This window comes from Bombus impatiens, unplaced genomic scaffold, assembly GCF_000188095.3.
Source record: "Bombus impatiens unplaced genomic scaffold, BIMP_2.2 scf_3007, whole genome shotgun sequence".
NCBI classification, from domain to species: domain Eukaryota; kingdom Metazoa; phylum Arthropoda; class Insecta; order Hymenoptera; family Apidae; genus Bombus; species Bombus impatiens.
In genome coordinates this window covers 1-22142 of record NT_179426.1, presented here as the reverse complement: position 1 = coordinate 22142, position 22142 = coordinate 1, and the positions used below count along the sequence as shown (strand labels likewise).

At 34.7% G+C, this 22142-nt stretch overlaps 1 protein-coding gene across 1 annotated transcript; it reads right to left on the bottom strand.

The window, feature by feature from the left end:
- Window positions 1-8113: 8113 nt before the first annotated feature.
- On the bottom strand, window positions 8114-21859 carry LOC100748833 (protein winged eye; the record flags this gene model as incomplete). Its single annotated transcript, XM_003494623.4, has 5 exons — window positions 8114-17485; window positions 18446-19031; window positions 19939-20359; window positions 21142-21370; window positions 21452-21859. Coding segments are annotated over 5 exons (1857 nt in total), but the record flags the coding sequence as incomplete, so codon positions are not given.
- Window positions 21860-22142: the final 283 nt, after the last annotated feature.

Below are 22142 nucleotides of genomic sequence, written 5' to 3'. Positions count from 1 at the left end.
ATTCCCACGTTCTTTATTCCTTGACGCGGAACAAGCAATGTTTTAAAGTTACCAAGAAGGTTGGGAAAATACGGATTGAATTTTAAGAGGCTCAAGCTTAAAGCTTCAAGGACTCAAATAATGCTTACTATACTATTAATTAGTCACTAATTGTAAATGACATAAAAATAAAAAAAATCAAGGAGAATCAAGTTTTGCGATCTTGTACGCGTGAATCCTTCATACGTAATATTTGCTTTCTATATCGACTTTGGAAACCATGTATCAGCCAAAGAATCGTTAAAAGGGCCTAATTGCAAGATACTAAGGAAACACGCAATACCGGCGCGGCACTGCACGGTATTAAATCAATATTCGCCATAATTCGTTGGCTCTGTCGTGTTGCACGCGACGAAACTTGACACGCTTGCGAGAAACTTTCGACGATCTAGCGATCTAAACTGAATTTTCCAGCGAAAAAATTTCCGCTTCGATTGAGCGGGATAAAAACGCGATAAAAAAGAGCCGGATGCAGACCGCGTAGGAAAATTTGTTGTCCATTTGAACTCCGTTTACAGCTGCTCTGTTATCCCGACCGTGTCACACGCTTGTAAAGCCGTTAAATTAAAATCCAATTGGAAACAATAGGTGTCCCAATCGGCCACCGAAATAGGACGATCGTTAGGGAGACAAAGCGGAAGCGCTTTTTCCATATTCGGGACTGCGGGAAACGGGGATCGTTTCTCCCGCTTGTAGATCCTTGTTTTGACGATTGTTCGATGACGCTTGGAACGTGAACATCCTCGTTCTCTCCGTGGACGCTGTTTTCCTGCCGACTTTTTTTTCGCCGCGTTTCAGTTTCGAATATTCCAGTCACGTTCCGATTTTAATTATTCGTCAATTTCTTTTTTCTCCCAGGCGATTTCGAAAGTGTGCTTTGACTAGATGTTCTATCGCCAAAACAGATGCATCATTTGGTCGAACTGTTGGTATTACGATCGAAACAATCTACGACAGCGTATCATTTATGTAGGATGACTTTTGGATTTGTCAGGATCCGGATATTCTTTTTGGAGAATTTCAATTGCTTTGTTAACTTTAATGTATACTTTAGTTTTTCTCGTGTTGCAGCTTGGAAAAATATTTTTGTATGTTTTCATTCTATCGCTATCTATTATCTTGTTTTATATTAATACGCAAATACCTTTCATCGATCATTTATTTATTTGATTACTTTTCTCTGATTTAATTAATTTTGAATAAAATCGTACATATTTTATAGTTTGTTTTGTTGATTTTTCGCAAATTTAAATTGACGAGTTTAGAGAAAAATCGTTAGAATGAGAATACGATTTAGAATACAATTTATAAAATTCCTTAGGCACCTTTTAGCCATTCAGAAGTCACATTGATCAACTCCATAAATGCAAACGTACAAAAAAGTAATAATGTGACAAACGCTGTTTTATAAGATTATCTTAGAATATATTCTTCTTGTAATGAATGAACTTTTGAAAATAAAATTTGTTCCTTGATAATTCACTGAATTAATCTCGTACTTAGGCAAACAAATTAAGAAATTTATAAAAAGTGAATTGATTCAGAAAGACAATTGATCATTTTGGCTTTGGAAATGTTCGAATAACAAAACTATTCAGTTTATATTTAACTCATTTGTCGTCGCTTCTTGCTTCCTAATCTACAAGCGGTCAATGTTGATCATTAAAGTTTTAATACACTTGAGAGCAACGTCAACAACACACAGAATGTCTAAATGGTTGCACATCTAAATATCAATTATGTCTAATATAGTCTAATTTTAATAACCAAACGAGAACTGGTGTTCTCTGTTAAATAGAAAGAAAAACTAAGGGAAATTAATTGAATTCTGAATGACAATTCAACGTATGTTATAAGATACGCAAGAAATATTTTCACAAAGTATCGTCTTATTTACTAACATGATAATTATCGAATATCCCAGTTTTTACTAGAACTCTAGGCAAATTAAATCTCCTTTAACTTGTTGTAAAAATAGGAAGTTAGATGGAAATGATTGAAACATCAATTTAAAATTGAAAATGCAAAGTTCGAAATTCGAAGTTGAAGTTTGAAACTGGAAAACCGACTGATTTGCATTCGAAAATTAACTTCATTTCATGGAAATGAAAAAGTGCAATGGACGCCACTTTTCGAATTTAATAGTACAATTGATTAAATTCAATTTGATGAAAATTAAATCTAAAGATTTTTATATCAAGTTTACAAATACAATTATATCAATTTTAACACATTTACGCTCAAAGTTATTCGAAGCGTATATATAACATTTTGTTCCAATAATTTATTCACGATTTAAGTGAACGATAAATCTATCTGTTCTCAATAACAACGGTCCTAATTTTACTTTATAATATCCTTTTTACAGAAATGTCGAACAGAATATATTTCTCTCGTCGATAAACGGAGAATATTTACCCAAGTACGTATCTTTAGGAGTATGACTGAAAAACCTGGAATTTCGAGAAAAACGTATTCCGCCTACTAAATACTATAATACAACAAGTATATTAGATATTTCATTTTGATACAATTTAATATCTTTAAATCTCTCATAAGTACATAAATATCTGTACTTCAATTATCGATGATTAAAAAAGAAATTCTCATAATCCAAAGAAACATTTACTTTCATAAGAGTTAATGCAATAATTTCCAACCAGAAATTATAAAATCAATCAGACGAAGAAGCATCGTTACCTGATAACTTCAAAAACCCATCTCACTTCTTATTCCGCCAACATTTTCCTCGATCCTCGACTTCGATTCGCGTTTAGATTGAATTTATCGGTTCTCAGGATCGACACTCTCGTTCACTAACCCTGGTAAACTTGGTCTATCCCTTGAAACGTTTCAAACGAGTCGCTCAAAGCCGCCTCTCTCGTCTGTTTTCCCTATGTCTTTCTGAATTTATTACGTCCGGCTTGCCTGTTTCCGACTTTCGACGTTCTAAACGGCTGGATACGTCGTTTCAACGATCGTTACGAAAAACGTCGTCGACGACGAGTCGACCATCTTCCAAGAGTACCTCGACGAGCTACGCAAGTCGTATCTATCTTTGCCTTTCCGGCGGTCGTTGCGCCTCGTGTTTCCGCTTTCGTGGAATTTTTCCCGTTCGTTTTAATTCCTTAGCCCGCTTTAATTTCCTCGTTTCGAGGCTCCGTTACGTCAGTGTCTTGAATAACGATTACCGCTCCTGAAACGATCCGTCTGCTACTCGAGTAGCCTTTTCACGAATTTCGTTCGTCTCCTTTGCACCGATCCTCCAATTTGGCTTGTGTTAGCAGCCAGTCGTAGACCGACGACACTCTGTTCCGTCAACGTGGACGTGGGATTGTTAGAAAGGATTTCTTTTTCTCTTCTGTTGCTTACAGAACGTCAGAAAATATGTGTGGAATATTTATAGGATCAATTCTAGACATTAAAATGACGAAAGTGAAGTTCAGGAACAAAAATATGATTTGAAACTCGTTTTCAATGCTACCATGACGAAAATGAAAACATTTTTAATAATAAATAGATATAAGTTTACGTTTACAGTCTTTCATTAAGCTCGTCAATTATTCTGTTCAATTTACGTAACTGCTTAATACGATGAATATTTACAGGAAGCAATTATTATAATTAGAAAGTTGCGAAAAAGGGAATGGGGATTTTTCGTTCCACTTTAGAGTCACAGAATGGCCACAAGAGAATCGTTAATAATTGAATAAAAGCAACAAACGTGCGGGAATATCTTAATTTATCAGAGTCGAGTGTTTTTCATCGAGAACTGAAAACATCATCGAAACGAATTCCAGCGGAAATAAAGAAGAATACGATTCGAGGAGAGTAGCTGGGTTTCCCATTGCGAACGTATTGAAAGCACAGCCTTGAAATGGTTTCTCCTATGGGCCATTTTTGTCGGCCATTGCCTGCTGAAGCGAGTATCTTTTATTGCTTCCATTTTCTCTTTCTGATTTTGCTTCCAATTTTCTTCGCGATATTCTGTCGGATTAACGACTCGTGGGCGACTTCATTTTTCATCGATGTTTCTCCATCGATATAAATCCGCTTTTACAGTGAAAAAATAAGAAAAATATTTGCCCTTTCCTCTACGGTTACGCCATAACATAAATGTACGCCACATAATTTTAGAATTAGTCTGTGTCGTTCCATGAGCTTAAACGGAAGTGCCTGTCGTGAAAATGTTGAACATTTATTGAATTTTGTAGCAATGAGATTTGGTTGGTCCAATGTAGCATTTTTTCCTATTTTTATTCATTTGATCGATTTTATTATTGCACTTTTCTAATCACTCTCTGAGAGATATATTTTTTAACGTAAATGATTTGTATATAGAATTTAGAATCTCTTGTAGAGAAAATACTTCATTTGCGAGTTTCATAAAATAAAAGTATTTCTTAGGGGAGACATTTATATAGTAGGAATATTTCTTATACGATGTTGTTAAAATATTTTTAGAGTAATTTAACATTTAGGAAATTAGAATATTTGGAGATATATCTTAGAATAATATTTGAAAGAACTATTGTACATAAATCGTTAATATCATTATCTTTAGCTTTATCAATGACTTCACAATATAAGTTTTTAAAATAAATTTATAAATCTTTAAATTATTCTTCGTGGTCTTGATTGAAAATTCAATATGAAACCGAGCTAAAAATCGTAGACATAGTAGTTAAAAAATTTTTTAAATCCCACTTATTATTTCAAACAATTCCAATACTTTATTCGACATTTAAATAATCAAATCTGCAACTATCGAATCAAATTAAATATCACAGTAAATGAAAGAAATATTCAGAAAATTCCTAGAATTCCCTCTCACAGTGACAAATTCCATAGTTTGTAAATTAATTGAAAAAAAAATTGCAAATTAAATATTGCGTGTATACCTTAGCCTTCAATAAGGTAATTAAATTTATAAACTAGTTAAGAAAAGATTCAAGAAACTGAAGAAAAGACGGTTCAAATTTTCGAAGATTTTCGTCGAATTCACCAGAATCATAAGAACAGAAAGAGGATCTGGAGGAGATGAAAGTTTGGAATAAAATCACGTCGAGTGTCCCTCGGTTTGATTTGTATCTAATATGCATTTTATTGTTGGCCAAGTACTTAGCTAATAGAAGTAAACAAGAATGCTTCTCTTTGTTCTCTTGCTTATCGCTATAACCGATGGCCCATTCTTTCTGTCATTTGCACTTATCGTATATCTTCGTCATCGCGACAGAACGCGCGTTCTATTTTATCATCGATATATTTTATATACAAAATCACCGTGTTACCGTGTTCACGCAACTTCCACTAGTTTTTATCATTTTTTTTTTTTCTTTTTTCGTTAAATCTGCGTGCGTAATAATATAAATGTCCTTATCACATCCCATCGTTCTAATTTCATTTTCTGACCGTGTAACGTGTGTGCGCGTTAAGTCCTCGACAGATCAAAATATTCCTTTCATCGTGGACAGACGGTTCGACAATCAATCAATCGGTAGACAATTCGACAACTAATCGGTCGTCAAACAATCGTATAATATTAAAAGACGGTGGGTAATACATGGTGAAGATTTTCTATTTTCATTACAGGCAACTGATTTTTCTAGAAGCATTAGCACAAAACACGCTTAGAAATCTCTTCTCTTTCATCCTCTCGTAATAATTCTTACTGCGACTCATTTGTTTTCATCTATGTAAAACTATACAGCCGGAAATGTACAGTTATATCGTGCAATAAAGCCATGTATAACGAACTGATGGAATGACTAAAAAATTTGATGTAACGAAGTACGTGTATTATAATTCATGGAAATATTTTAACACTTGTAGAAATCCTTTATAAATATATTATGTGCGTTATAAGAAATATTTTGCAATTTTATTAACACTATAACGAGCCTCGTGTTTATAGTATTGTTACAGGATGAAACAAATCTAAAAATGTACACGGAAGCTATAGAATATTTAACACAAGCATATACTACGCAGAGATTATAAAAATGAATTATCCATTGCATTAATAAGCCTCAATATTCAGTGGAACGATTTTTAACACTTACTATATATTTAAGATGAGTGTTTACGCCGTATAATAATTTTTTACTAAATATATATGTTTTTCAATAAATATCTCGTAATTCTCATGTACATTTTCAGATTTGTTTCAAATTTTACCAATACAATAAGCATTTCTAACACAAAATTAAAGTGTTTATAACTTGAAGAAATAAACTTCACGTATCATTCGTGAACATCAACTTTCTGTATCATCTTGAGATTTATAATCGACTTTGTAAGAAGCACGTAATAGGTTTTTTTAATACTTCGTATACGAAACACCTATTCAGTTGTTACTCGTTTTCAAATCATTTTCCTAATCCCACGTAAAGTTTAGTACACGAAAGGACATTTCTTTTTAAATGTCATTCTTTACTTCAATATTTTCTTTCTTTCGTCTCTTTCGTCTTTAGAAAAGCAATATCATTGAAAATAAGTTTTCTTTCGATACGTTGTTTATCGTTATCAGACTGCGGATTTTTGTGCAAATTTATATTTTTCTAAATGCAATTAAAATAACAGGATTTAAATAGATATTTATTTCGCCTATTAAAAATAATAACGAATACTGCGCTGTGCATATTTCATATATTTTTAATCATTAAATTTTCCATAAATACATAAAAATCCGCAGTCTAATAATTACTTTAATTCTACTATTTTATTTCTCTCTATTTTTTCTTTTTTTTTGTTTCATTACCTTACTCCAATTTAGTTATCATTGGAGCAACATTTTGACTAAAAATTTCGCTATGGAATTTGAACCAAAGATGAAAGAAAAAATGGTACATTTAAATGGAAAAGTAAAAACTTTCATTCTGATTACTTTTTGTTCGAGTTCTTAGAAAGCGTTATTGCACGATATAAATGAAAATCGATAGCTGGCTTCGCCTTTCTCCTCATTCCCTGCTTGATCACTCGTACATGCACACGTTTACACCTTCTTCGATTTCATTCTCTCGTTCCTTCTCACAAATATACTGTTTTCCGTGTATACGCAACAATAGCTCCTTCTCCTTTCGCGCTCAACCGCGTTACAATCGAGGCAAACAGCAGAACATCCTATAGATATTCTAAACCGATATTAATACTATTCAGACGCGATCATCGAACATCCACGGTTGGTTTCTTATCGATCAATTTCACTTTACCTCGCGTATTGCCTCGCCACTTTCGAATCGAATTTTCTTCGCGGAAGTTCTACCAATTCGATGAACGCCCGCCTATTTTATGATGGGAATTCTGAAGATCGTTGGAAATAATTTCGAGAGGTACATTTAGATAGATATTTAATTGACTTATTGAATTCGTTTTTCGAAGGATTATTACCAATATTTTCAGGCGAAATAACGAAATCAATCGAATGGTTCTTTATAATATAAAATTATATATAATATATAAAATCTATCTGATTTAAACGTAGTATTATTTTTTCTCAAAAGTTGTCTTGGATTTCGAGCCTACTTTGAACTCAACTGATATAAAATACCCTTCTCAATTATCAATATTCCTATATAATGAATTGAATTAATTGTTTTGAAAGCGTACGACGTTTGAAATATCGTATACCTATATCTTCGTATTATTAATAGCTTAGAGCCGTGTTTCAGAGTTTAATAACTTTCCAACTAGGTTCCAAACTTATATTAAGTGTTATGTATTTTAAATTCCAACCAATGTTACGAGAGGCACAAAGCTGAAAGAGAATACACGTTTCTTTCGAGTATATCAATGGAATAATTGTAATCCAGTTTACGTAATTTATTTTCAATATCTTACGTTAAGTCTGTAATTTTACAACTTACTCTTAAATTAGCAGTAAGAATTGCAATGTATGAACTAGGAAACACTGTATGAATTTGTGATGAATTTAGATATTATCTATAATGTACTCGTAAATGACGGATTTCATTTACTCGAAATTGTCTCCAACTAAATCGAGCCGAAGGAAATAATTTGCCAAAATGGCGATTCGTATTCTTGTGCTCTGCACGATATCATTTATCTTTTTTTATTTCTTCTTTTGTAGTTAAATTGATATAATTCCTATATCATTGCTCATTATCAAATATTTCATTTTTACAAATAAAATCGAATTTTTTCGAAGGCACAGAAGAAGAAATCTTTCCATTGAACGCGTCAAAAATCTTTCGTTGAACACAAGCTGCAATAGAGAAATCAAAGATATTGAAAATCTATTAGATTAATGTGACAAATGTTTAAAAATCTATAAGAGAGGTTTGATCATTATTAAATAAATATGCATTGGTCCAGGTTATATATAAATGAAAATATTCTACATTTCTGTATGAACATTTATCAGTTTTTATTTGAAATTTTTATTCATTTTATGGAAATAGGACAAATGGGAATATATATATGAAAATTGAATTTTATTTATATTAGATCATATTGCATGTCTGTTTCCTAATTCTTGCGTTATATACATACATAAATACATTATTATTAGAAGTATTGCTAATATTAATGTTTCTAGTATTTATTCAAGAGAGAAAATAAAGATGTTAAGAAAGTTTCTTAAACAAAGCGTAAAGCCTTTTTATGAATATAAACTAAGAGTATGATAATACCTTATAACGAAGTTTAATAGTTCTTTAAAAATCTATTCACGTACTCGAAAGTGTATAACGTTTATTTTAAAATTGATTATCTTATGCCTAGTGCATCTAATAAAATTATATCTCGTACTTATTCGTAAATTTATAATATTACAGAATCCATTTGATCGAGTCCATGTATCTTATTCAATAGAACGTATACATATTCCGAAATGAAGAACGATGTCTTTCTTCTGCATCTTCGAAATATTCAATCCACAAACACTGTCATACTCAAGATAAAGTAATAATTCGTTTATTTCATTACCCATTATTTTTCATCTACGTCTTCAACATCAAACTACTTAATTGTCGCTTAGAAAATAATTAAATGTAATTCAAAAAACTTAGTCTATCAATATATACACAATACTTCTCCCCGCAAAATACAAAAGTATTCGTTCGCCATTTTCGAAAAATCCCTGTTATACATTCATCTGCTATTCAAACGATCACGATATATCAATCATTCATCTAGGTATTAATGAGAACAGAAAAGTTGACAAAATAGGCGAGGTTCATCCATCCTTACGACGTTCATTTGAACAGGATCGAATTCAAAATCAATGATAATTTTCTACGATGACTCGTGTGTACAACCACGTGTGATCGATAAATGTTCATACAGAGGTACTCCGTTGTAGATCAATAATTTTGCTTCGAATGGAAGCGTCGTTATCGACGACGAATTCTATCACAGATTTGCCAGGTTCTCCCTTCTTCTTTTTCTTTCTTTCCTTTTTATTTTTTAAGCGATAGGAAATAGGTTCACAGACTTCGCTCGATTCCAAAGGAAAGGATCGATAAAGCGAAAGAAGTCCGAGGTCCTAAGCGTTCCGTACGATGGATAAAACAAATTTCGACTTGAAGCCTCTGTGACAGTGATTGGCACGTAAGGGACTTGGTTTTTGGGAACCTGTGTCAGATACTTGACGTTTTACTGCGATCAAACGTTGATTATATTCATCTTTTTATGAAGCTGACGTTATATCTTTAATGCAATCGAAGAATGAGACGAGAAATAAGAAGTTTAATTCAGATATCATGTCTATTAGCCTTTTAATGGGATAGCTGAAAGTAGGTTTCATATTTTGTGACGCTTTTATAACGCTGGACGATAACTAACATTATATAACACTGGATGTTTATGCAAATTCGTATTTTCATGGATACACGTAATGCAATGGAACCTAAACAAAGATTTGTTTCGTTTCAGTAAACACTTTAAATAGTTTGTATATTCTATAAGCTTCCTGTGTATTTATATGTTTTTAAACTACTCGTAAATGTGTAAACATTCAAAATCTTTGAAACGAGTGGCCATTTCTAGAAAACTGGTTACTTGAAGACTAAGTTACGACTAGTAGCTGTCAAAAATACAAAAATTCAAAGAAAATATTCAATTTAAATCTCAAATAAAGCGAAAAAACGACACTAGTTAAATAATAGAAAAATATTAAAAAATAATAATGACATATTTGGATTAAAATTATAAGTTAAATAAGAATATTAAGGATTTTAATAGCGAAGAAAAATATTTTGCAACAATTTTAACGTACTCGATATAGATTGACAATTAGTGCGTTTGTCGCTATACTGTTTTAGAATCTGAACAATAGTGAATTTTTCAATTTTGTATACTTACTAAGAAAATACGACTACTGTGATATAAAATATATAGTGATGGAACTACGTATAACATGTACATACATCACTAAATAAATTGTTTCTTCTCATAACTTTAGGAAAATATAGATTACTATTATAATTTATGATTCATCTTAAATATATCATTAACAATAAGCTCATATCAAGAAAATGACACAGATTGTTCTATTCCAAGTTGGGAATGATTAATGACGCTCGTCCAATGAATAGACTTTTCTACATATTTTAAACGAATAAGTTTTTAAAAATTGCATCCTGAAGTTTACTTTCCACTGACGTATGAAATATATTTTACTTTTATCTTTCTATCAATTTTACCAAAATTACAACGGAATATAATTTCAAAAATAATACTATTTGTTAAATGAAAATGAATATCCTACTACCATTGATACAGTATAACGTCATGCTGTTAAACTTGAAAATTTGAAAACTAAATCCTACAAGAAAGAAAAAGATGTTGAAGAATGTTGAATATTGAATAATTATTGAATTGTTAGATCGGGTTATATTCTTCGATATTTCCGTCAAATTAGAATTTTTAATTAAAGTTTTATTGGAATTTATTCAATTTACGTTAGTAAGTCATTGTTGTCTTCAGTCTTACATTCTAAATTTCATTCTTAAGATTCCACTTATAAATTTAGCTACATACCCTCTACTAAATGGAAGATTAATTTGAGAAAAATCTACTCATAGAACTGATCTAATCTTACGTTAAGTACTAATATTAACCTATTATCCGTTCCACAGAAACTTGCTTCTCAATAATCGTACAGGAAAGCCAAGGAAATCCTTATCCCAAACGCAATCGAGGCACGCATGACCATCTGAGCGGCTAGGCTCAGAAGAAAAATGTCGCCAACGATATAAAGAAATCTGAACGAAATCTCGTTATCATGTCCAGTAAGGACTGCATTTATTGAAACTTTCCGCAATGTAAATACGAGAATCGTATATATCGAGTAGAAAAAGAAAAGGAAAATCTATGCAACGTGTCGTTCGATCACGGGAAAAAGCAGTCGACCTAACAATACTGCAAAAACCAAAACACAGAGAAATACAAAATACTTATATACACGTTTAACGCAGTACATCAAACGTTTTCCGCTTCTTCTGCTCTTCCCATATTTTCCTACATATAACACGTTTGACCAAGGTCTTTGAATTTCGTGCATGGTTTTTTTTGTCGCTTGTTTCTTTTTTCGCTTTTATTACAAACAAACGTCAACCGAGATTTTCCATACACGCACACGCACACACGCGTCATTCGCCATACAAAAAGTTTCGCGTAGGAAAATATAAATGAAGTTCAACTGTATCTCTCTTTTGTTTCATTTTTCTTTTTTTTTTCTTTTTTGTTTTGTTTTTAATCCTGAATTCTTTTTCTCAGACTTTTGGGTTCGAAAAAACAGTCGCTCCATTATATTTTAAAATTTTTTTCTCCCTCTCTCTCTCACTCTATCTCTCTCTTTCTCTCCTTTCTTCTCTCTCTTTCATTCTTACATCACCTTCACTCGTGCATACAATTCTTCTCACTCGTATTTCATTTTTTCCCTTTTTTTTATTCGCGTCTTTTATATCTTTTTTTGTTGTTGTTGTTGTTGCTTATCATTTGCACGATTACTCGCTCTCTCGCGTCTCGTATCTTTCGTACTACACATTTTGTTTTTTTTTTTTTACTTCTTTTAAATCGCAGCTCCGTTATTAAAATATAATAATTTCGATAATTCTCTACGATAAAATATTATCTTCTTCTGTTTTAACTTCATCCTCTCCGTCTCTTTCTCTCTCGTTCATTCTATTTCTCTCGCTCTTGTTCTTGCTCACTTGCCTTAATCATCCACGCATCGGCTATACATATCGTAAAATATACAGGCTCGCATAATCTCCTAACCTTAGCTAGATCGCTTATACGTTGTCCTTTTCTTGACGCTTCGTGACTATAATTACGATTTTCTTTTTTTCTCCATATCTCGCGCGAACGATACAAATGGCAATCGAGTACGCAACGTGACGAAAGAGGGATCCTTCTTCGTGGTACCGGGTGCACGATAAAGTTCACGTCTCCTTTTTAACTAATCAACCTCTCTATGAAATCCAAAGGAAACTATTGTACAAGCAAATTTCGAATTTATTACAAGCCTAAAAAACAAGAAAGATTCTACATGGAAAGATAATAAAAATTCTAAATAAAATAAAAATATTGGGCGAGTAACTAAGTAATAGCGGATTTTGCCATTAAGTGGTAATTTCTCATTACCACTTAATGACAAAATCCGCAATCACTTAATTGCTAACTCAATAGAAATTGCTCGTTTTAGTTCTTCTATAAACGGAGACATGAATTTCTCGTTCATCCGCTACCTTGACCAGACGCTTACAAACTATCCTTATCGTAGCGGCTAGACTAGCTCGAACGGTATACGCTTAAATCGTACGGATTCTCTCGCTCGTTCTGAATCGTCTCGCCGAAAAATGACAAGGAAAATAATGTCGTATCTGCCGGAGCGAAGGAGGCCTCGTCTCCTCGAGAAGGAAACGTCACATCGCGGTTCATCTTTACGCGATATAAATCGATTTGTCGATATACGGCGGTTCGTTCGACTTATTCCTTCAAGAAACGATCGCAGTCCTCAACGAGAAGCGCCTCAATTCCATGTGAATTCAAAGAAAGAGGAGTGTCGTCGCGAAATGTCGGCGTCTCTTTATTCATCGTGTGTATATACAGTGGTCACTTATTAAATCTCTTTTTTTGTTTCATTAACTTTCGTCATTATCGTACATTTTGTTTCCTCGTTTTTTTCACGCGAAACGCAGCATCGTTTCGACTATCTGTTCCCATTCTCCAATTACCGTAGGAAGATGCATTGGATGACGTAGAGGAGCAAAATGGATCGAATGCAACGACCAAGAAATCGATTTTTTGGGGGACGTATAAAAAAACGACCGAGGACACCGACATTTCCCTCGATCTACCTAAGTCTACGTTATTTACAAATCTACAAGCGAACGTGCCTCGTCTACGTTGTCTACCGGTAGGCTACTTCTCATAGAATCGAAGCATCGAAAAAATCGTCGTCGAAGAAACGACATCTCTGAACGAAGAACCGTTCGCTCCCTCGAGCAATCGGTTTCGTCGACTGCGTGGTTTTCTCTTCGTATTCCATTTTTATTCTCTGAACGTTTATCGGAATGATTCGGCTAAAATCTCTTTTCTTTTCTCTGTACATTCTCGTTCGTGTCATTCCGTCTAACGCACTTGAACATCTTTCATCGAGAGAACAATATGGACCATCAAAATGGAAAACCATCGAGTCAACGAATAACATGAAAGATCGCTCGTAGGATAACGACTCATCGACAGTATCTTTTCTTTTTTTTTTTCATTTTTTTTTTTGCCTTTTCCTCGCCGTTTTCTACCTTAATGGAAAAATACTATGCAATATACAGATTGCACGCGCTGCGTGAGACCTATCTGGGGATAGGTCGATCGTCGTGGTCTTTAAGATTCGACCACGACATCTCCGCGCGCTAACGTGCGCGCACGACGATAACAATGAATGTACACTAGGGATAGAAATCTATGGAGATCGATCAGCTTGTGTCTAAGACAGGCGACTCGCCGATCCTTGTACGGCTTACATGATCTATTTACACGCGAACAATCATACGCGCCACGACGTAAGTACTCTGGTTCGCTTTATTCTCCCGTTATATCCCGAAAAAATGCATGATAATTATTGTATCTGCAGTTTGTACTAGGATCGTGTTTTTCTCGCCCTACGGGTGGTTATCCTCTTTTTAAAAGGGAAATCAGAGGACTGAACCGGGAAACGGCACGTTTATCCGCGTAATAAGTAGCCAAGGTATCGAGAATCGGCGAAAAATCGGCGATTTCTCGATCCGTTGCTGATCGACGAAGAGCGTCATTGGTACCATCACCATCCGAGCTATGCGTACGTGTGTCTCTGATGGGTCTGTTATTAACGTTCCTCTACGAAGATCTGTCGCGGATTAGAAGAGAAATGATCGTTGTTTGATCGTTAAAGTGATCGAAAATCGTGGGCGAAAGTGGTCAGCTCTCCCTTTCTTTCTGTCGACGAAACGAATGCCGCGGAGAGATACAAAGAACGATTAAAAAATCAAAAAAGAACATCTTAATTCTAGCATGATAGCGTAATGCTCGCAAAATGAACGCGTATACAGTATGAAAAAATGATTCGCGAGTGTCAACTTATTGTTTAATACGCGCTCGCAACAAACAAAAACGTTGTATGTAGCACCTTATATCGTATCACCAGCGACAACGGTTCGCTGTGGATTCGACGCTCCAGACGCTTCGATCGTTCCGAGCGCCGCGATCCATCGAATCTCTTCTTTCGTATCGAGAAAATAAAAAAAGACAAATATACAAAGTGTGGAACGTCCGCTCACGTCAACCTCTCCATCTTATCGTACGTATCAGTGCCGTGCAACCTGTATTTCGAAGCTTATAAAAACTTTTTTTGTTTTTGTCTCTTTAATCGTAGTTAGAGAACATCAGACGGTTGAGTATCTATGTGGTAATAAGCAACAAAGATTTAATGAAAATTCTTGTTCCATTAAGTAGTAATTGATCCCTTTACTGAAACTAATTTATCGGATTTTCACTTCAAACGGAGAATACAAATTGTTACAAATGTTTTATTTTAAAAACATATTTAAATGATTAGCATTACTCTGAGAAATAATCATTCTGTCGAAATTTTCAATTTGAATGAAAAATCAATATCAGAACTTTTCTACGTCCATTGACTTATATTCGATACAACGTGTCTTTCTATGAGCAAATATTTTATTGAATATAGAGAAAAATACGAAAGGATTGTCGTTAACATACGTAATTTCTCATTTCAATTTTATATCAATATTTTTCTTGATAAATCGTTAAATCTTTTTGTTTGCTGTAAGCGAGCAGTTCCGATGGACACAAGAATATTTCAGTAATAGATAGATAATTAGGAAGAATTATCGATTGTGCTAACTTGCTAACATCTTACTTAAACTCTACATCAAACTTTATCTTTTATAATAAAAGTTTTACTTTCATCAAGAAATGTTTGTTAAGAATTTTGAATGAAAGGTTCATTCTGAATATAGAATACTGCCTGTATTGTACATCACAAGTACATACAGATTTTTTTATTTATACCAATGGAATCATAAAAAGAATCACTATAAAACCTAAGTTTCTATTTACGAACAACGCTGAAGTAAATGAGCGACACTCGAAAATGAAGAAATTAACGTGAGAAGGTGATTCTTAATCTAAGTACATCGCGTCTTGTAAACGCCGATCGCTAGAGTATTAAAGGAAACAGCAATGAAAGTCTCAAAGCTCGAGAATCGAACTGCCAGAACAGGCCACTTCGTCTCGCAACTTGAAATTTTGTTATTTTTACGTGTAGAGTCTGCGTGATCGGGCTACAAGATTCACACAAAATCTTTCGATTTTCTGTTTTTCAATATCAGTACATGTGTGTGATTGTATATACAATACAATGTATTGTATTTTCGCGGTTAGACAACGATATATAACACTAGTCTAACGGTTAATAATCTGATTTTACACTTACAGATATATACGCACTTAACGTTTATGTACAGTATACATATATGTATATATACTATGTATTTTCTATTTACAACTGATAAAACAGATTTTTATAAATATCTCCGTAGTTGATTTCACGTTTTTTCGTTAATGCCACTCATAGATTTATTGCATCTGTCCTCTACATATATAATATATATATATATATATTTATATTTATATATATATATATTTATATGTAAATGCGTTCTTTGTAATTATTCATCAATATACGTTGGTGTGAAATCCAATGTGATCCAAGTAGCGACAAACGCAACCCGTAGGCATCAAAAAAATTAAACTATTCATTTTGTTTCATTTAACTTTGTTATACACAAGGCACAAGCCTCCTCCTCTATTCCAGTTCGAAAATTCTTTATGGTAAATATTAAACTCTCTCGGTTCTTATTTACAAGCTCTTGGATCCTAAGAAATCTCGGAAAAAATTGCACCACCCACGTGCATCGTACTATCATGCTAACGCACAAATAATCAGGTATCCCTGTCAAGAACAGAGATAAAACTTTCTCATTGCACGTTTCGCCTCATATTCCATCGGAAAAATATACAACACTCGCGTTTCGCTTAAATGCGAATCACATGGTCACAACAATATCCCGCGATTCACGAAAATATATTCTCCATTCATCGTTCAGCACCAAAAATGAAATACAACCCTGTGGAATCTGTGAGCGACGCGAAAGACGCAAGAATATTAATGGGAAATTATCAAATCAACAACGATTATCTCGCATAAACAATGTATATAAATGAGAAACTAGATTCGAATGGATTCTATGCTCGATCAAAAGGAAACCGATCGTAACAATGTATGCAATACATAATAACCGTAAAAAAAGACAAGATATGATCGATGTATAAATGGGAACGATCTCTTGTCCATTGTGACAATAAATAATGCTTGTGCCTTGTGGTGATTCTGAATGCCTCTCTAAAAGCTTGTGTCATCGATCGCATCATCGAGCTAAGATTCAAAATTGAACTCGCTCGTTATTCACAATGTAAAACTCTAATGTCTCTGGATCGACGAATGTTTGATTCGTTCGTCCATGTATCATCTTCACATCTCGTTTCCAAATCTTTGGAAACTGGCAGACGTAACAGCTTCGGTCATGGCGTTAATGGCCATGGCGTTTACGGTCATGGCATTTCATTTCATTTCGCATAATATTTTATTGGCTGACAACAATTAAGTAACACCAGTTAACCTAATCGTCAGCTTAAGCTGTTCTCAAACAACCCCTGGCTGCATGGTCAACAGGTACGTCGTGGGGTCATAATATCCAGCCAAATAGTAAATGTCGTTGTTATCGTATATGGTCAGATATCTGTGCGGCTCTTTTCCCAGCTTCTCTGTGTATTCCTGAAGCGGCAGCACCTCGCATTTGTGGGAGATCGTTTGAACATCGTTCTCGTCCATGTGAGGGGACTCGAACAGGGCACCCTAGGGACATTCGTTTGAACAGATTTCATTAATATAAGAGGAAAAGTTAAAAAGTTAAACGTTCGAGGCTCGTGTCTTGCAGTGTAGGAAATTTCTATAATGATACTGATACTGATGTAACAGTTGTAGCATAGTGAAAGATAAAGACTGGTAGTTTTACTGTTGGGGACTTGTGTGTGGATGTGAATTACGTGGAATGACGTTTTCACTTGCACTATTAGTCTTTTTTCGCTATTTTTATCTTTCTTTGATTATTTGTTCTTTTGCTTTTTATTTGCAATTGAATTATTTGTTCGAGTTTCTTTCTCACTGTTTTGAGATAATATGAGAATAAAGTATGGAAAACGTTGCGGTACATGTACATGTATGGTGCATGTATGGTAAAACATATAGTAAATGTATGTATGTTAAAAATCTTATGTGCGTGTAAAATGCTTTTTGAGAATATGTCTGTCCTTAAAGTATTCTTTCTGCAGCGTGCTCGCGTTTATCAAACTGTGCAACTTAATTATCTGTTATCAACCACAAATTTGAAATTACTTCTGCCGAAACTGTCTATCGAATTAACACATTTCTTTCAGCAGAAACAATTTTATTATAGATAACAATGTTTCCTTCGATATCTACTTTCTTCTTATTGTTCTAACCACGCCAAAACTTGCAGAAACGTAATAATCAAAGAGATGCAAGAGTGATAACAAATCTCTATTGTTTCAAAGTATAGTGGCTGCAGAAGATATTCGCACGTCGTACTTATCATAGTCACTACATACTAATCAATTAACTCCAAGTACACAAGTAACGATATTTCGTATCGTTGAGTAATAATTTCGTATGACTATTCAAAATTTGATACTATACGAATGATATGTAAAATCTGATAGAAAGACTCTTCATTAAAGAATAGGAATAATTTTTCTAGCTAGTGTGATTATTTAAAACATCCCATTATATTCTTACCGGGTACTTCAAATTCTTCGGGCAACCCACGGTCTCCTCAGGATGATAGAACCACTTCACCTTCACGATCATATTGGAACTTGAAGTTTCCCACATGGATTCGATGCGCCCGATGTAGGGTCTATCGGGTCTGCCAGTCGACAGAAAGACCGCACTGTCACCGATCTGGATCGTCTCGCTACCTCGTTGAATAGCTCGAAAGAATTGTTTCTTGGCTCTTCCCTTGGCACCGGGTCGTCTGTAACCTTTTCCAGCCCAGCCCCACAATTGTCTCGCTGGCAAGAAAGCTGCCATTTTGCTTCGACTTTCCACCGATTCCTGTCGTTCACGCACTTTCGACCTCTTGTCCGTTTTCTTCGGTTTTTCGGGTTTCTCGGGTTTCTCGGGTTTCTCGGGTTTCTCGGGTTTCTCCTCGCGATTAGGTTCTTTGATCGGTTCCGGGGCTACTTCTTCTTGTGCTACTGGTTCTTCTTGGACTTGGACTTGGACTTGGACTTGGACTGGTTCCTCTTCGCATTCTACTGTAGCTACCGTTTCCTTGGGCAGTTCTTCTTCGCTCTTCTGCCCGCAACAACTTTCCCCACTGCTAAGAGGCATTTAAAAACATTCGAATTAAGATCGAAAAAGTAGTGTAGAGATATATTGCTTTAGTTTTATTTTATTTATTTACTTATTTATTTTATTACAAATCCTTCAATATTTTTCTATTCATTTATAAATTTCATTGCGCGAAACGAGAATAATAAGTATGAAAGAAACGTCTTCCAGTTTGATTAAATTTTTAACCCTCTCGCTGCGATGCGCTCAGAAAGGAATTGCTCTTTGAGCAGCCAGCGGGACAATGGGAGATCGGTCGCGCGGATGGCACGATGCTCCGAAAAAGATACTGTGACTGTTAAGGTTGATTAACCCATTAAGAGCTAGATAATTGTTGAAAGTATGATTTAATAACTTTAGTGAAAAATCGAACCATCGAGTTGCTGTACGGATGTTGGAAAGATAGTATAGCGTGTGCCTTGGTATATTTTGGATAGACAATTAAGTCATTACAATTTTCTGCTGTAATAACAATAGTAAAATATAGAATTTAAAAAAGGGGGGTTATAACTGAAACACCCGTTAACTCTACGTTTGCCCTTAATGAGCTAATGTCTTATGTTTTTCATTTATATCAATAATGATACAATAAATTTCCTTGATAATAGTATTTTTAGACTGAATAAATCTTGTTGTATAACTATATTTAATAATTTAAAAAATATCAAAGGTATATTGCAATAAAATCTTTTCAATTAATTTGTAGTTTATTTCGTATTTACTTATATTTACGCATATCCTACTGTCATTGACAAGAATTATAGATCTCAAATTGTTATCGAATAAATATAGATTTTTAATACTTTCAAACGGCGATTCAAAACAAATCTTCTTATATACAAAAAAATTAAAAAATTAATCCAATGTACCATAATTTAACACGAAAAAGAACAAACCTAATGTGACTTCCTTCGCTGTGACTGCTGTGATGACTATGCCTGTGCTTGTGTTTACGGTGTTTTCTGTGCCTGTGCTTTCTGTGTTCTTCGCAACATTTGTGCCTTCTGTGCTTCTTCTTCCCTTCCTGAGCCTCCTGTAATCTCTTTAATTTGTCTTTTCTCCTTTTCTTCATTCGCTTCCTTTCGCGATATTCTTCCAAGACTTTTGCATCTACGTCATCCACCTTCTGTCGATCCAGGGACTGTGCGTCAGTTGGGGAAACGTAACAACTCGTTGTGGATAAAACAGGAGTCAACGCGTTATTCGCATTCGTGGAAGTAGAAGGTTGACTGTTACTGGAAGAGCGTTTATCCTCCGTCGACATTGACGTTTGTCGTCGACGTTTTCCCAACGACAACAGGGGATTGGGATCATATTCTATAATTTGATAAAAAATTCGATATACATGAGTATGTTCAGATGATACAGAAATTGTTAAATACTATAAATACATATATGTGAAATTTCGTTCAATTTCGTGAAAACTATCTGAGAACAAATACTTTATATACGTATATGTATATAACTGAAGTTCAAGTAATAGAAGCTTTCACCGATTCTCCCAACTAGGTATTGCTTGTGCAAATAAGTGGATTTAATCGATAGAAATTCAGTTAACCTGGTACTAAATGAAAGTTTCGTTTGAAAAAATTGAGTTCAATTTTATACTGTTTAGAAATACAATTTTAACGATGGTAGATTTCGTGGTACTCATACACAAAAGTCAACTCTAATAATCCAAGAAAATTCCAAAAAGTTAAAAAAAATCCTTAAACCATTCCAATACAGTAATTTAAAATTCCCAAGGAAAAATGTATTTTAAAAACCAGTAATCTTTAGAATATCCCACCTAATACCATAAAAATTTCAAAACTGAATTTCAAATTCACATCTCTTAATTCAAATCTGCGTAAGTAGTTATTAGTTGTCTGAAAAGCGTCTTTCTTATACAGACACGTCTTTTACGACGATGCACCTTCATACAAACGTGGAACACAAGTCTGTGAAATGTTGCGGTGTTTATCTCAACAGAACAGAATGGATCGTACGTAATTCGATAAAATAATATAAAACAAAAAACGTTGCGCGTCTATTATTTTCTCATAAAAGGAAAAAAACTTTTTGGACAACCTAATACATTAGAAAACATCCAAACTTACCGACAACTGGATAATCAGGCTGCAACAGTCTAATGTCATCTAAAGCTATCCTGCCGCTATCCCCGTCATCAAACTCCACGCTAACAAACTTCTCATCGAGCTCAGGGTCAGGTTCCGATGGTTCGACCGAGGTACCCGGATACAAGCAACGATATTGCTGGCTCCAGTAGGCGCATAATCTCGTGCCAGGCGGTAGCTCTTTCGTGGAAGTGGGACAGACCTCGACGATCTGTAAACAGTAACGGAAAACAGGAACATGAGCCCTCTATACGGACGAAAGATAGAGTAAAATAAATCAACGTTAATTTACCGCGTCTCGTAGAATCTCTTCTCTGGAATGGATGTGAGGCCTGTTGCCCCGTTCGCCGTCCAGCGTGATCGCATAAACGTCAGGCGCCTGAACCGCGCTCAGCCTTCCGGCGTAAAATAGACCACCCATCGCAGTTAAGACCCTCAACTGGTCTATAGCCAAGTGCGCCGACGTTAATTTGCATTTGTTCACATTCTCCGTCTTCTCCGCTCGGGCAGCCTTCGCGCATTCCTTGCACTCTTTGCACTCGAGCGACTTTCGACGTTTTGACTCTCTCTTGTCTCGATCGCTCAACTTATGTCGCGATGGCGATGACGAACTGGACTTCCGCTTCTTCTTCTTTGATTTCTCGTGTTTGCTTTTCTCGGGTTCGTTTTCGGCAGGTTCGGCCGTGTCCACTGGGATTTCCTAATGAATCAGAGAGTAGATTACAGTGGATGAAATATTGGTATGTATCTTGGGTTTAATAAACATTGTGGCGGCACTTGACAGTAAACTTCCCAACAGTTTACGTCGCGTGACGCACGACACAAAGACCCTACACCTGCGGACAAGGTGATTGCCAGATGTCGATACATTCCTACCGAATATTAGCCTAAGGACCGCTATAAATCTTAGCTAATTTTTATTTTAGCTAAGGTCCCCCAAAGAGACAAACAGTCTTTGTTTATCAGTCTCGAAGTCGATCACC